Source organism: Vipera berus (genome assembly GCF_964194415.1).
Source record: "Vipera berus genome assembly, chromosome: 1".
NCBI lineage: Eukaryota > Metazoa > Chordata > Lepidosauria > Squamata > Viperidae > Vipera > Vipera berus.
This window is the reverse complement of record NC_138202.1, coordinates 152,194,409-152,210,933: the sequence shown is the minus strand read 5'-3', so window position 1 is coordinate 152,210,933 and position 16,525 is coordinate 152,194,409. Positions and strand designations below refer to the sequence as shown.

Here is a 16,525-nt window from a genome sequence, read left to right as displayed (position 1 = left end):
AATTCCCATCTGTAAGTGATGCAATCATAAAAGTGTGACATCATGTGACTGTATCACGTAAGGATACAGTATATAAGAAATGCAAGAATCTATTTCAACTACATAATTTTATAAATAGTTTTCAAGAATTTGAACAGATTTTAGTAAGAGAAGGTTATATTAAACACTGGCTGAATTCATAAAACATTCCAAGCATTGTTTAGTTTATTGAATAAACCACAATTGTCTGAATTCATACAAATATTAAGTCATGAGCCCAAATAAAACTACAGTAGCTGGATTCACTGAAACACACCTGGAGATCAAAAGGAGAACAATTAATTCAACATGGATTAATCCTTAAATTTTCCTATTATATATTGAAATGTAGAAGAGTTGCATTTTATAAAATAAAGTGGCATGCTAGAATTATGTATTAGAATATGTTGAAGTTATTCAAGATTAGGTAAGTTAGAAAAAGTGTTGGGGAAAAAAGGATAATCAGAGTATGATAAACTGTTAAGCTTCTCTTGTGGTGGAGCAGGCTGTATAAATATAGAATTGTTCCTTGTATTTCATTATATAAGGTAAAGGTAAAGGTTCCCCCGCACATGCGTGCTAGTCGTTTCCGACTCTAGGGGCCGGTGCTCATCTCCATTTCAAAGCTGAAGAGCCAGTGCTTGTCCGAGGACGTCTCCGTGGTCATGTGGCCAGCATGACTAGATGCCAAAGGCGCACGGAACACTGTTACCTTCCCACCGTAATGGTCCCTATTATTCTACTTGCATTTTTACGTGCTTTTGAACTGCTAGGTTGGCAGAAGCTGGGACGAGTAACAGGCGCTCACTCTGTTACGCGGCACTTGGGATTCGACCCGCCAAACTGCCGACCTTCTGATCGACAAGCTCAGCGTCCTAACCCACTGAGCCACCGTGTCCCTATAAGAACCTTGAGAGAGTATTAAATAGAAAGTCACCAGGATCAATCCTGTGTTCTACTCTTATTTTTTTTATCAGTGGTTTGGATGAATAAATGGAATTTTTACCAAATTTCAGATGCCCCAAAATTGGCTAGGGTATCTTATGTAAGACAAAAATAAAATTCAAAATAACCTTCAAAGGTTAGAAAAATAGCTGAATTATGACAAAATGAAATTTAACCAAGACAAATACTTAAGAAACAAAAATCAAATGCACAAATAGGATACCTGGCACCTTTGAAAAAAATGTTTTGAAATAGTAGTTGATTGCAAAATGAATGAGTCAGCAGCATGATATGGCTACAACAACCACAAAAATGCTGCATTTCTAAATTATGGAAAATAAAATAATTCTGCTTCCATCAGATTCGCCTCAAAAACCAGTGTCAGGTTTGACTATCATAGATGAGCATGGCTCTTGTCCAACAAACTCCCTAGTATTGCATCCCGTTCTGAGCAGTTTGGGGAGGGTTACAGAAACATGGAACTGCTTTAGAGAAGGACATGGATGATCAGAAAATAAAAGTCTATAGTAAGTCTGTAAAGAGAAGGAACTGTATATGTTTATTCAGTTGAAAAGAGATGACTGAAAGAGACTGTTACAACATTGTATAGATACCTGAAAAAAAATGTTTAAGGATGTCAAGACCTATTCTCATTCGAGTGTAGGACACCAAATATTAGATTCAAGTTGAAGGAGGCTGATTCTGATTGAATGTTAGAAATCATTTCTAAATAATAAGAGTAGTTTGGCAATGGAATCAAATTCTCAGCAAGGTGATGAGTTTCTCTTCATGAAATGAGACTAGACAACCTTTTGCCTAGGATCCTTTCACTTGAATTTTTACTCAGAGCAGAATAGTCAATAGCCAGAATAAGAGAATCTTACTTATATGACTCCACGAACCTCTATGCTAAGCATGTCTAAAAATGATGATCAAATAATTAATGCTGTTCAAATATGCAGTTATTTTAAAAATCCATGTTTTTAATTTAATATGTTTTCTGAATTATCCTTTGCATGATCTTTTCATAAAATGTTAGTTTTTAAAAAATTTTAAGAAAAATTATTAAATACATAATAAGGGTACTAGGAAGTCATATATTTGAGAAATCACTAGAATTGGAACAGAGGACTTTCTATTTAGAAGCTATATTGTTTTAGTAGAACTTAATTTATCAGCCTAATGCTGATGAGATTGTAGATTAAGTAATTTACTTAATAATAAACTGGGCTGATTCCTTCATTAAAAATAGCTTTCCTTTATATTAGTAGAACATTCTCAAGCGATATATAGAACACATCCAGCTGAGATCATGGCTTAGACTAGTAGTTTCCAGGTTACAGTCTGGGAGTGTAAAGCAAGTTTCTGGTGCAGATTCAAAATATAATTATTGCTACCATTATTTGATGACTATCCCTTTTTCTCAATATATCTATGTATGTGTATGTATGTACACACACACACACACACACAAACAAACATATAATCTCTTAGAAGATAAACAGATTTCATGAGATTTCAGATAATGACAGACGTTTGTAATATTTGGTGACCTCATGGAATTTGAACAATTTTTTTTAATTATGCAATTTGAAAAATTTTGGATATCATCTGGGAGAATCCCATATGCTATGGTACCTCTGTCTTAGTCCTCAAAAACTGTGGAGGATGCAGTTGCCTGCAAAAAGGGAATGCCTGAGAATCTGGCATGTTTTACAGCAGAGGCCACAAACTGGTACTGGTCCATGGCCTTTTAGGAACCGGGCCGCATAGCTGGAAGTGAATGGTGGGGCGAGCAAACCCTATTGTAGACTGCACATCTGTATGATCTAGATTACGCCCCCTCCTCCGCCACCCTGGTCCATGGAAAAATTATCTTCCACGAAACCAGTCCCTGGTGCCAAAAAGGTGTGTTAGGAGTGGTGCTGTTTTATAAAAGGTAAAGGTTCCCCCGCACATGCGTGCTAGTCGTTTCCAACTCTAGGGGCCGGTGCTCATCTACGTTTCAAAGCCGAAGAGCCAGCGCTTGTCCGAGGACGTCTCCGTGGTCATGTGGCCGGCATGACTAGACGCCAAAGGCGCACGGAATGCTGTTACCTTCCCACCGTATTGGTCCCTATTTTTCTACTTGCATTTTTACATGCTTTCGAACTGCTAGGTTGGCAGAAGCTGGGACGAGTAACAGGTGCTCACTCTGCTACACGGCACTCGGGATTCGACCCGCCAAACTGCCGACCTTCTGATCGACAAGCTCAGCGTCCTAACCCACTGAGCCACCGCGTCCCCTCTTATAGGATTGTTGTTGTTTTATAGGATTGCTGTTTTATAGGATTGTTTAAAAAACATATATCAGGATGCTATATTAATCAGTTGTACTGCTTGGATTTCTTGATATATCTTTCCAGTTACTTCAATCATCTTTGGCCTTGTGTTTGGGATTTTAAGATACTTGGTTTTCTACCACCTATCCCCACTCCTCAGTGTGTTTGAGTTGGCTCTCTTGAAGTTTAAAACAAGCTCTGAATTGCTCAAAATATTTAAAGTAGCACAAGAAAAGGGCTGTCTTGATTGTATCCTACCATATTCTGCATCCTCTGGAATTCTGTCTTGCTCTGGACGACCTGTTTATAGAATTGTGAAAGAAATGCAATCTTCAAGCAAATATTGAGTTCTCAGATGATAGGGTCTATGTATATTTGACCTGGAGATGTAATAAAATTGACATAAAATGTATCCACACGTTCATAAGAAATGGCAGTGCAATGGGTCTTATTTTCAGCTGCACTTCACCACAGAATTTTAATAAGGGATTTATCTGAATTTTCTTTCAATGACAGCTGTTGGAAGTGCTCTAAAACATGCTAGGTTTAGTGCTCTCCTAAATTTAGCAGTGGACATTGGTTTAAGTATTTGGTTGGTCGAAACAAAGTAGAGTAGATAAGATAATCTAACCAGAGTATGTGATAAAACAGTGAATGTATGTGGGTTTCATGTATACATTTGAGCTGTCTGCTGGAAGTCTTTGAAGGAAATGCTATGGTTCAGTTTTGTCTCGTAATATTGTGAAGTCTACAATAAATTATTGCTTTTTATCCACCAAAGTTCTTAGAAAGAAGGGTGGGATGATAATAATAAAACAAGCCATTGTAGTACACCTGACTGGATTACCTTATTGTTCTTCCATTTTGATTTAAGATCCAAAAATGGCTTTATATCTTCTTAGCATCTTTATGATGAAAAGAACAGAGCAGAGATATGAATCTTATCCATAGATTTCCCATTCACATTTAAATCAAGAAAAACTAGTTTGACTTGTATTTCTTGAGTAGGATGAACACATTCTGAAACACTGTGATTATTAAAGGATCTACTTTCAGTAAAATAGTTTTAAGTGATGTTACTTAAAAGGCTGTGAACTTGAAAATAGCAGAGGTTCTGCATGCAGAATGAGCTAAACTTACTTGGGAGTTTGTTCTTTGTGAAAAAGATGAGTGTCTATATTATTTGTCCTCTTTTAAGTGTTAAGCATATTGGAACTCTGTAACAATTTCCTGGCCTGGGCTCACAAACTAAGCAAATTGGCCTGGGTAGTAAGTCATCAAGGAATATTAAGACAAAACTATTGGCTAGCCCAGTGTTTCTCAACCTTAGCAATGTTAAGACATGTGGTCTTCAACTTCCAGATTTCCCCAACCAGCATGGGAAACTCCCAGATTTCCCCAGCCAGAATTCTGGAAATTGAAGTCCACACACCTTAAAATTACTAAGGTTGAGAAACACTTGGCTAGACTGAGAAGATGAAAATCCATGCCAGAAGAAGGCAATATCAAGTTACTTTATGGTTGCCAAGAGATTGACATGAGAGTGTCCCTGTAATCTCCAGGAGCCACTTTTTTCTTGAAGGAGACCATGCCTAAAATTAACACTGATAACTGACAGTGTAGACTTGCCTTCTCAGCGAATAATATGTGTAGACGCTGTGTTTAAAGAAAAGCATTCCAAATTTTATTCCCCTAATTCACATTGGAGATATGCCTCCATGCACTGCATAAACATAGTGATAGGAATATTCATGAATGCACTCTAACCTAATCTGAGTATCTTCCTGCAGTTTTACAAAACCATCTTTTAAAAAAAGAGATGCAGTGCATTGTGGCAGATTACAGTGAGGAACAAATCCAAACAGTGTGGATGAAAATAATGAAATATGCTTTGTCAAAATCATTGTAATTAATACTAACCATAAAAAAGAATACAATGCCTTGAGGAATTGTCAATGATTTATAATTTGGGGGAGAAAAAAATATATTTGTAAATAATAAATATGCAGGAACTGACATAACAGATTAGAATCGGCCAGTACAGCATTTGCAAATATCCTTTGTCATGGATGTTTTAATTTAGAGATTCCTTAATCTTGTATTATGATGTTATAATTAATTGTACAATATTATTGTATCAATTGTTTTTTGTTTATTCTGTAGTTGGTGATAAGTACATATAAGTCATGGTAAAACCATACTTTGAAATTAGGCCAGAAGGAAGGCAGGAAGATGTTGCAAAAGTATTTAATTTCTCAATAGCTAGTTCCATGTCTGTGGACAAATGACATTTTTCTAGGGCCATGTACACTCTGCTGGATACTCAAGCTTAAACGATGCAGTTTCCTGCCACTAAAAGAATATTATTTTCAGTAACCACCTTGATTTTTATAATTTTGCTTTATGCCATCCTACCTCTTTGTTCACCTGCTACATTAAAAAAATGGTTGGTAAAAAATATTTGTATAATTACTGGGTAAACACAACATCAATAACTGATGTACATGGTTTTTAACTGTGTATTTTGAATCAAGCTCTGAACTTATCAGAACAAGATGGTAGGCTATCAATGGTGATGTGAATTTGTTCAGTTGATTCATATATATATATATATATATATATATATATATATATATATATATATATATATATATATATATATATATATATATATATATATATATATATATATATATATATATATATATATATAAAAATTCAATTTATATACCGCCCTTTTCCCGAAGGACTCATGGCGGTTTACAGGGCAAATTAAAAAATACAATATACAGATTAAAATACAATTAAATTAATAGCCCCAACACTTTAAAATTAATAAAACCTTAAAAACCCCTCAGTCCAGGCTGGCCAGCTCAAATAGCCAGGTTTTTAGGTCCCAGAGAAACGAACGAAGGTTGGGAGCGATCCGGAGTTCCACCGGCAGCTGATTCCATAGGGCAGGCGTGCCCACCGAGAATGCTCTACCCCTGGGAATCACCCGCCGGCACTCCTTGACCGGCGGGACCCTGAGGAGGCCTTCCCTGTGGGAGCGCACGGGACGATGGGAAGTTGACGCTGGCAACAGGTGCTCCCTAAGATAATCAGGACCCATGCCATTTAGGGCTTTATAGGTCATCACCAGCACCTTGAATAGACCCACATCTCCTTTTAAATTATCTTCACAAAGAAATTCATACTTTATTTTATATATATTTTATTTATATATGTACTGCTAAAAAAATAAAGGGAACACTTAACACAATGTACTGTATTTAATAGTAGGATGTCTTATTTTCTGTTACTTTTATTTTTTTGAGCAGTATATATATATTATACATACACACACACATCAACCTGTGGAATTCATATTTTATTAAATAAATGTGGAATGAAAGGTTTTTTGAAGGAAGAATTGAAAGTCTTTAAGATGCTTAAGTGCGGATTCCCTTTATATTGCTCCATTGCTCTGGTCTCATTCACTGTCCTGTGATATTGGTACTAATCCTCAAACTGCAAAATGAATATAAGTAGTGCTTGACTTATGACCATAAGGGTGTAAGTTATGATGGTCGTGTAATGGGTCACCATGTGACCAATCTGAGTTTACAACGTTTTTGTGATGGCCGTTAAATGAATCACCATGATCCTTCAGTAAATCCACACTTGTTAAGCAAGCCCATTGATCGCTATGAGACGTATTTGTCAAAAATCAGAAGTAAAGGCCAGTTTTAGGCAAAAATGTCATAAATCACAGTCACCTAATCACAGGTCATTGCCAAGGGTGTTAGATGTGGGCTGACTGCCAAGTTCCTGAAGTACGGTCACGTGACTGTGGGGGAGGGCATCCATCAGAATTCCAGAACTGGGTCGTATGTACCTTTTGGAGATCTGTCATAATTTTGGTAACTAAGTGACTTATCCTACGTCGAGGACTACTTGCCCTGCTTCCAATGGATAAAGAAGTTCTGTGAGGATTAGAAGGAGCAAGCAAAACCAGTTGGAATGGCTTTAGGCACCATGGGGAAAGAAGAGAGTTTCTCTTTTCTCTTGAACCTGCTTGCTGAGTTTCTGTTCGGTATTCTGTCAGCATCGCTCACATATATGCCTCAAAGGAACTGTGTTCTTTCCTTTTCTAGAAATAGAGGTGACATTGCCTGATAATTTTAAAATCTGGGTCTGCCACTGGTTGTAATTAGGAAGGCATTAGAAGAAAAGCTGCATTAGAAGAAAAGGCTACCATACGAGGACAAATTATGCATTTTAAAGATCACTTGGAGGTGGAAGATACTTCCAATGTAATCTACCAGATCCTGTGTGTGGATTGCCCCCTTGACTATGCAGGACAGAAAGGAAGGAAGCTAACCACCAGATTGCAAGAACACAAGCGAGCGGTCAGAAGAGGAGGCCCAAACTCATTGGTAGCCTCACACTGCAAGCTACTAAGATAGTTGGATGAGAAGGAATAAAAACATCATTAGACATAGGTAGGAATCCATTTGGAGACATAAGTACGAATTTGTAACAGTGCTAAAAATCCAGTATCTTCACCAACCTGCAGTGCACACTGTCTTCCGGCAGAGCTTGTTCAAGTGGCAAAAAAGTGTTCTATTTAGGATCAGGCAACCAGATATACCTTCAAAGACTTACTGGGGTGATTTAAATGATATTTGCAGATCACACACACACACACACACACACACACACACGGACATATACACTTAAACTTACTTCACAGTGCTTTACAGCCCTCTCTTAGCAGTTTACAGAGTCAACATATTGCCTCCAAGAATCTAGATCTTCATTTTACTGACCTTGGAAGGAGTGTGTGTGTGTGTGTGTGTGTGTGTGTGTGTGTGTGTGTGTGTAAATAAAAAATAATATATTGAAAAATTTGTGTGTGTGTACACACACGCACAAGCTATACAGGGGGTTTCTCAAGGCTTTGTGGGCTTCTCATGAAACCACTCAGAGAGGTCATCCAGGGGTTTGGGCTTATGTGGATAACAAGCAGCTCTGCTTCTCATTTCCTTCAGCTAGTCCCAGGAGGCTGTAGAAATCTTGAAAAATACAGTAGCGGTTAAAAAAGTGAGAGAAGAAACTACATGATTAAAATAAACATGACAAAAAAAGAGGAGAGCTAAAAAGGAGATTCTTATAGTGTCCATTTAATATCAATAAAGAATTATTTCAGTTCTTAAATTCCTTTGACTTAATCCAGACATGAGAGAAAGACTGGGTGGAGAAAGATAGGTAGGTATGTGGGGATGAGTCATCACAGAGCCTGGATTGTAGACTGATAAAAAAACAGTGAAGAGTTTGCTTGGAACTACTATAAGCTATGATAGTGCAGGTAGCATCAATTGCCATTTTTTTTAGCAGTGGCTTATTTGTCAGCTGTATGAAACTTGATAAAGTCAGATTAGAGTAAATGTCAGTGGAGAGTCTCAATGAACATTTCATGGTTGTCCCAAAGAAGCGTTTTTCAAAAGGCAACTAGACTTTCTTGGTTTTTTTTTCTTTAAAAACATTTTGCTTTTCATCCAAGAAGCTTCTTAGAGTTCTAACTAACTGGTGGGGAATGGAAGGATTTATATTGTTTGCAGTCAGCCTGTCCTTAGCACTCTGAGAGTGGTTGAAGCCACCTGGGAGTTGATCTATATCTGTGGTGGTGAACCTATGGCACGGGTGCCATAGGTGACACGCAGAGCCCTCTCTGTGGGCACACGCGCCATTGCCCCAGTCCTAGGCCTTCAGCTGGATTTTATAAAACCTTTTCGCTTTAGGCCTGCGCCGCCGTGTGCAAAAAAAAAAGGTTCAATCAATCAATCAATCGATTTCAACTTCTCGTGGGAAAAAAAAGTTCTTGCAAAGTTGGAATTGATTGAACTTTTTAGTCCCACCCAGTCTGCTGTTACCACTGCAGCCATGCCCATCCAATGGGCCATGCCCACCCAATGGGCCACACCCACCCAAATGGCCACGCCCACCCGGTACCCAATGATACATAAGTGGGTTTTGGGTTGCAGTTTGGGCACTCGGTCTCTAAAGGGTTCGCCATCACTGATCTATATCGTCAGAGTCACCTGAATGAGAATGCAGAAGAGTGTGGATCCTTCTTGGGACTGAGTTGTAAACAGGAGATAGGTGATGGTGTATCCCTTCCCCTCTGTTGAGGGAGGGCTGTTCAATTTTGCTTTGAATCACTAGGCAAGACAATAAAAAATAATTTATAAAACCAATGAACAAGCACAGCATATTACATTTACTTAATAGTAACTTGAATACTCCCCATAGTTATAAAAAAATGATTGGAACATCTGGACAATTCAAAACATCTGGATCACACATGTCAAACTCGCCAGCAGTGGGGTGGGTGTGGCTTCCGGTGACACGTCCGACCCGTGGGCCGGGAGTTTGACACCCCTGATCTGGACAGTTTATAAGGCCTGTAGTAAATTCTCTCTTCTCTCTCTCAGCAATGTCAGGGATCGCTTATTGGCAGGGATAGCCCTAAGAATGGAGGCCTGAAGGAAGATACCAAAGGTCCTTCAAGTAATTTGCAATTAAACTGCTTAGGGCAGAGGTAGGCAACCTTGGCTCTTTTATGACTAGTGGACTTCAACTCCCAGAATTCCTGAGCCAGTATGGCTCAGCATGGAAACATCACCCTTTCCCCTCAGCATGGCTAGCTCAGGAATTCTGGGAGTTGAAGTCCACGAGTCATAAAAGAGCCAAGGTTGCCTACCTCTGGCTTAGGGCTTTAAAATTCATAACCAGCACTTTAACTGTGGCAGCTCAGTCCTATATACCAAGGGTCCCCAACCCCTGGGCCACAGCCCACTATGGTGGACAAGCACAAGGAGTGGAAAAGCGTGTATGCTTGCGCTTGTCTGCTGCTCGTGTGGAACCATCCCCTGTTCCTACACCCGCCAGTTTACAAAAAAGGAAAGGTTGAGTAACTCTGCTATATGCAGAGTATAACACAGAGGAGTTTATATTTGGGGTTCACATAGTGTTTGACTGTATGCTTATTTGGGCACAAAGAGGAAATATAAGTTCTTCTATACCCTAAAAACTAAAATGCAGCTTTCCTTCCATAGCCTAATGAAAACAAATCTTGCAGCAAACAACAGTATCTGCAAGCACGAGCAGAGTGTGCGTTGAGATGCAATTTATTCTAATATAAAATAGATCTGGTCAGCACCACAATAATCATTAAAGACTGCCTGTTTGTGCCACGCTTGAAGGCAGTTCCTGTTATTTGGGAAATTCTTCTAGAATGAAATACGCAACCACTTTGCTATATTTAAAGCACATGTTGAAATTACTTTGGATTCACATTGGGGTTTGGTAGGGCATGGCAGTGCAGTTGAAAAAGTCAAGGAAGAAGCCCTAGGCATGTCACTGGAGGAAAGGTGGGAATTATGTCAAATAAATGCAGCCATTTTATCTGTGCGATTACTGTATTCTGCCTATATTTTTTCTGTTTATTTCAGATTACAACAGCTTTTAATTGAAGGTGCTTTATGTGACAGACAGTAACTAAATATTCCTTCATCTTTTGAAATACAATAGCCCCTTTCTTATCAAAAGTTTCCCCATTTTAGTGAGACATGCACATTCTTTAGTAGGTAGAAAACAGATCAGACAGCCGTTCTTTGAAGCACAAAGCAATATCATACCTGAAAAGTCTTTTGCATGCCATGCATCAAATTTAAGGACAAAATCATTTTAGGCCCAAAGCAGTTTCACCTATTGCATGTCTATGATTTCCAAGAATTTGACTTGTTTCCTGTATTACAGAAAGATCATAAACGTTATGATCTTCTGTCCCTGGGAGTCTGTTTTGCTTCTTAGCTGGTTTGACCTTTCTAGAATGGGATGTTATGGACAGACGGTGCTGCCATTGGTGGTGACTTGAATTGTATTACCGTAACTAATTTGACTTGTTTGACTAATTAAATACTGATACAGAATTAAGTAATATCAGGGAGTTGTAACAAGGATTTATCAGTTTTCTATTAATGAAAAATTTGCTGAGTAAACCAGCTCTGCACGATCTGTCTAATAAAACTGATTTTTCTGTAGACATTTAGCACAAAGCTTTAATGTTTACTCTAGTTGGGAGAGCTAGTAACACAATCAATGTTGTCTTTTGTTGTAGGTTAACTTCTGGTTTGTTTTTAAAATTTTAGATATGGGAAAATTGTATCTACGAAAGCTATTTTGGATAAAACAACAAACAAATGCAAAGGTATGTTCATTCTCAATTCCTTTTTCAACTTTGATTTTAAAATCACTTATAATTATTATTATTTCCCCTTTTTAAAGTATGGTAGCTTTGCATTACATTGAACCATTTCTCCTTACCACACAGTTGCAACATACGCTTTGGGTTTTATCTCTCAGGTAATGTCACCAACAACGTCCACAAAGGCAAACCTTTTCAGTTGTTGTTCCCCTCTGGAGTGACATTCTCCCCAAGAGCCATATAGCTCCAACCTTGCTGAGTTTTAGGGTGGCCATCAGAATCTTCTTATTCCAATAAACCTTAGGGTTGAATATGAAGAGGTACTTCTATTAATAGCATTATGTTGTTCCTTGGATAATAAGTATCTTCTTATATGTTGTTCTGATTTTATTTACAAAGCTGCCAAGAGTCAGCAAAAATTGGGCTATAAGGGCAATAGATAAATATTTTTTAAAAATACTAAAACTCACATGGATGCTTATGATGACTCCAGTCAGAGTTAACAGGCGTGCCACTGTGTGGCATTGAGCCTCTGTTTCCGAAAAGAAAGGGGAGTTTGAACATGAATTTTCCTTGCCTGCTGAGATGAGTACCATTTGACTATACAAAGTATCCAGAAAGATTACACATTGTGTAAATTGGCTTTATTAATTAGAATGGGTGAGTGTTAAGTAGTTCTTAATTGCATGTTCCAGTCCCCTAATTGTGTTTGTGTTCTGTTCGTTTGGAATATAATGGAGAGAGGGTGAAAGGGTTTCATTTTCACTGGCATAATTATAGGTAGGAAAAATAATAAACTTCTTTCTCTGAGACACTGAGTACATTAATTTGGTTTGGTGACCTTCAGAATTCACTGTGATTATGATTAGATCACTTCCTCACAAAATCAGTAGTAAGTAGAATACAATATGAAACAGTCACATACTGAGTTTTAGTCCTACTTTCCAAAAGCAGATGAATGCTTTCTAATCAGGAAAATTCAGCCCAGTCAGTTTTTCCATAGTATGCAAGTGGATTTTAACCTCAAGAGACCTATTTATCTAAAACTTGTATTTTTCCATATTGTATTTTTTGTTCTAGATTCATAATTAATGTTAGAAGCATTTGTTGAAAGATGTACATAGAAGTAAAAAGATGGTGCTTAAATTAACTACAGTCCTGTACCAACATATCTAAATTCATTAGAACCTTACGTAGTAGAGTGTTGTACATATTTGCTGTTTCTCTCCCCTCCAGAATTTACTGTACAGCATATTCTAGTTTTCTAAATGTTTACACATGGTATATTGTTGTGTTTTTTTAAAGTATCTTATTTTGAGCAGTGGGGTAGAACTAGCATTGACAGGTGTAAGTTTGCATTAATGTAAATGTCCTTTTTAGGGTGGGCTGAATGGGCTAAGGATCATTCTGGTCCCAAAGGACCTCTAGAGCTACATGAGATATACTTCTTCTCCTGCTTGGCCTTCCCAAGTTCTGAGTTTTTGAACTCAGAAAACGCTGAGCCTGGAGACCATTGCAAAAAGCAGGAGATATTTTTTTTTCTCTGCACAGAGCTTTAGAGGGGAAAATGAAAATAATAAATCAGAAAGAATCAAGACAGAACATTTGTCAAATATAATTTCCCATATAAAAGAAGTTATTCAGCTGTGCCTTGTTTCATGTTGCACATCAGAAATGAAATCACATAGCCTTGTGTTAATTTTTGTAATTGTAATCTTGTTACTCATCATAATCAACACAATATAATCATAGTCAAGATACTCTCTCTGTTTAAATGTCTTAATATAGCAAATGTTCCACCTTTCCTCTGTTTTGCCTATCTAATCTGAGAATTAGATGCCTCTTCAAAACAGCAAGCAATTCTCAACTATATTGAAAACAGCATATTTAGACTTATTAACTATACAAGGCAAATTATTAGGGTAGTACCTGTTCCCCAAAACTAAACTAGTTTATTTTATAGACTAATATAATCAATATATGGCCAGTAACAAGTTTGGGTGAAAAAGTTACTGTGTTCCACCCAATCCACAAATCAATCAAATCAAATCTTTATTAAAGTCGAATTCAATCCCTGGATATTTTTTTAAAAAAAACTTAAATATGCGCTCTTACTTAATATTAATTAATTGCATATAGCTAAAGGGTTGATCTTTTTTGTAGGAAGAATGGTTCTTTCTCTTGGCAAAGTGTTTACAGATCCACTGCAGTTTCCTTGCTAAATTATGTGGGGATTGGCACAGTGGTGGGCTTCCGGAAGTCAGTTCTGGGCCTGGCCAACAAAAGCTAGCTACCAGTTCTGCCGAAGTGGTGCAAACTGGCTGAATCCCACCACTGGAGTGTCATAGTTGTTGTGGCATAGTCTAGTCTTCCTTTCCATTGTAGCTCCTACCTCTCCCATATTACAGGTAGTCCTCGACTTACTACAATTGAGGCCAAAATTTTTGTTGCTAAGTGACACAATTGTTAAGTGAATTTTGCATTAGCTTATAACCTTTCTTGCCACAGTTGTTAAGTGAATCACTGCACTTGTTAAGTTAGTAACATGGTTGTTAAGTGAATCTGGCTTCCCCCATTGACTTTGCTTGTTAGAAAGTTACAAAAAGTGATCACATGACCTCAGGACACTGTAACCATTATAAACATGAGTCAGTTGCCAAGCATCTGAATTTTGATCACATGACTATGGGGTTAATGCAGTGGTTGTAAGTGTGAAAAACGGTCATGCCATTTTTTTCAGAGCCATTGCAACTTTGAATTGTCACCAAAGGAACTGTTGTAAGTCAAGGACTACCTGTACTCTAGAGGGTCCCTCAAGAATACAAAGGGCGTGTAAATCTAGTCAGCAAAAAACTATTCACTTCCTCACACAACGAACATAGTTATAGACTGTAAATTCCAAGCTGTAATCCCTTGATGCAATATCAGAGGGGCTCTAGTTATAAAGTCATTGTATAGTCACCTGTTTTTGTACATATTGATAAAATTACATTTTGGACCTTGACAGTTTTCAGATTTAAGGTCATTTTGTAATAAAAATGATTTCTGTACAAAGATCTGATTTTTTAAAAAAAAATTAAAACACAAGTTCTTTTATTTGTACCCTTCCCCAGTCACTTATTTCAAATTAAACTTGGACTGTTGGAAAGTTTTCGAACTATTTCTACCACATTTACTACTTCAATAGAACTATAAGTCCATTAAACATGTTATATGAGATATTAAACTTGGGCTGGATTTAAACCTATGAAAAATTAATATTATTGATGAATAGCAATACCTATTCTTTCTCCCAACTTGTAATATTTTATTTAATTCAGTTTGAATGCTGCCTAATTCTTACCTTAAGAGTCCTGAAAATCCTTTTCTGAAATGTGAATACAGGAAATCCCAAATACTCTTAGTACCACTACTACATATAAGAGGTGATAGTCATTTAATTTAGTATACATGTGGTCCAGATATCATCTCTCGTTAGATGTACTGAATTTCCTGTTCAGATTTTGACCAGCTCTATTCAGCCTTCAACTTTGCCCAATTCGTGCTATATTTTGTGAAGACGCAAATGCATGGTTTTTTGTAATGATATTGCAGTGCATAACAGGACAACAAGGAACTTAGCACAAATAAATCTTAGCCATTTTCTTCAGGAGGAGGAGATGTCACCATTTCAGCTTATGAAATGTCAATAGTATATTCAGTGGATGAGTAATGAAAGTATATACTCATAAAAATGGAGACTGAAGAGTAGCTGTACATATGGTAATCAATGAAAGCGTGATTATAAATATTCTGTAGTGAATGGAATATGCTGCAATAAATAAACCGTGGCATCCAGATAGACATCTCAAGACATGATTTTCAAATTAACTTTTCATTTAGTTGTAACTTACATTAGTGATTTATAGTAAGATTGGGACTCAGGAAGCTATTTCATAGGCAGTTCCGGTTCTGTCATCGCACAGACTAAGGTATAAGCACACTTGAACTAAATCTGAGATTACTCTGTGTTATAAATATACCAGAATTAGTTATTGTTATTCTTTTGCTAACACAAAGTATTAAACTAGCACATATGACTAGGCTTATAGCATGACTGCTTGCTTTCTTTTAAAAGTTTACATGATTAATCTGCCTTTATAAATTGTAGCATAAAAAGAAATAAAAATAAAAATAAACTATACTTTTATTAAGCCCAAGAAAATATTCAATTGCTTACACTATCCACACTATACTTATTTCTTTCTTATACATACATGGTTTGACCTTTTGATCTTCTTAACTTTAAGCATTTTTTGTTTTTTACTAAAACAGATTTGGTTATAATATTGGTTTAATATTAGTTTCCTAACTAGCATCAGAACCTGATTATATTAAACTGACAGTAAATAGAAGTCTTATATTTTGGTGTCATGGGAAGCTAATTAAAAGCTTTCATAAGAAAACTCAATAGACAGACCCAGTACTGACTGAGAAGAAGAAACTTATTTTAGTGAGTGACTAGCAAAATAAAATGTATTACAACACATACAACTATGACTGCAGTAAAAAAATAGAACATAAAATTACAAACATTAAACCTAAGTCTAATCTAAATAACTAAACCTAAAAGGAATCTTTTATGTTAATAGATTTAAATTAATGTTTATGTTAATGCAACAAAAATGCTGACAGTAGACTATGAATGATTAGTTACAGTTAAATAAGCTAAAATATAGAGTAATAAAACCATGAATATAAAATACTAGTCTGCTCTCAAAAATAATTGTGCAATTATTCCCTCTCATTGTTTGCAGGTAATATAATAGTATTTAGCAATTTTTATAGAGACTAGCAATTCGTTGAGACAATAAATACCTGAAATAAAATCAATCTGGATGGCCTGAATAGTTAGATACTAACCATATCAAATAGCATGTACAAATAGGCTGATAAAATGGAGAATATGGAAGAAACTGGGCAGTGGTTTCAATATGACCTTTCCACATGC

General features: G+C 36.8%; 1 protein-coding gene across 6 annotated transcripts in view; it reads left to right on the top strand.

Moving 5' to 3' along the window:
* Positions 1 to 16,525, top strand: part of RBMS1 (RNA binding motif single stranded interacting protein 1) — a 139,643-nt gene that overhangs the window by 81,605 nt on the left and 41,513 nt on the right. For all 6 annotated transcript variants that reach the window (XR_014026704.1, XR_014026705.1, XM_081329710.1 and 3 more), the window contains exon 3: positions 11,480 to 11,538. Coding sequence is in view for 4 of the 6 variants with exons in the window: in XM_081329710.1 (XP_081185836.1) it covers positions 11,480 to 11,538 (59 nt within the window). In the remaining 2 variants the exon portion in view is untranslated. The remainder of the gene's footprint in view (positions 1 to 11,479; positions 11,539 to 16,525) is intronic.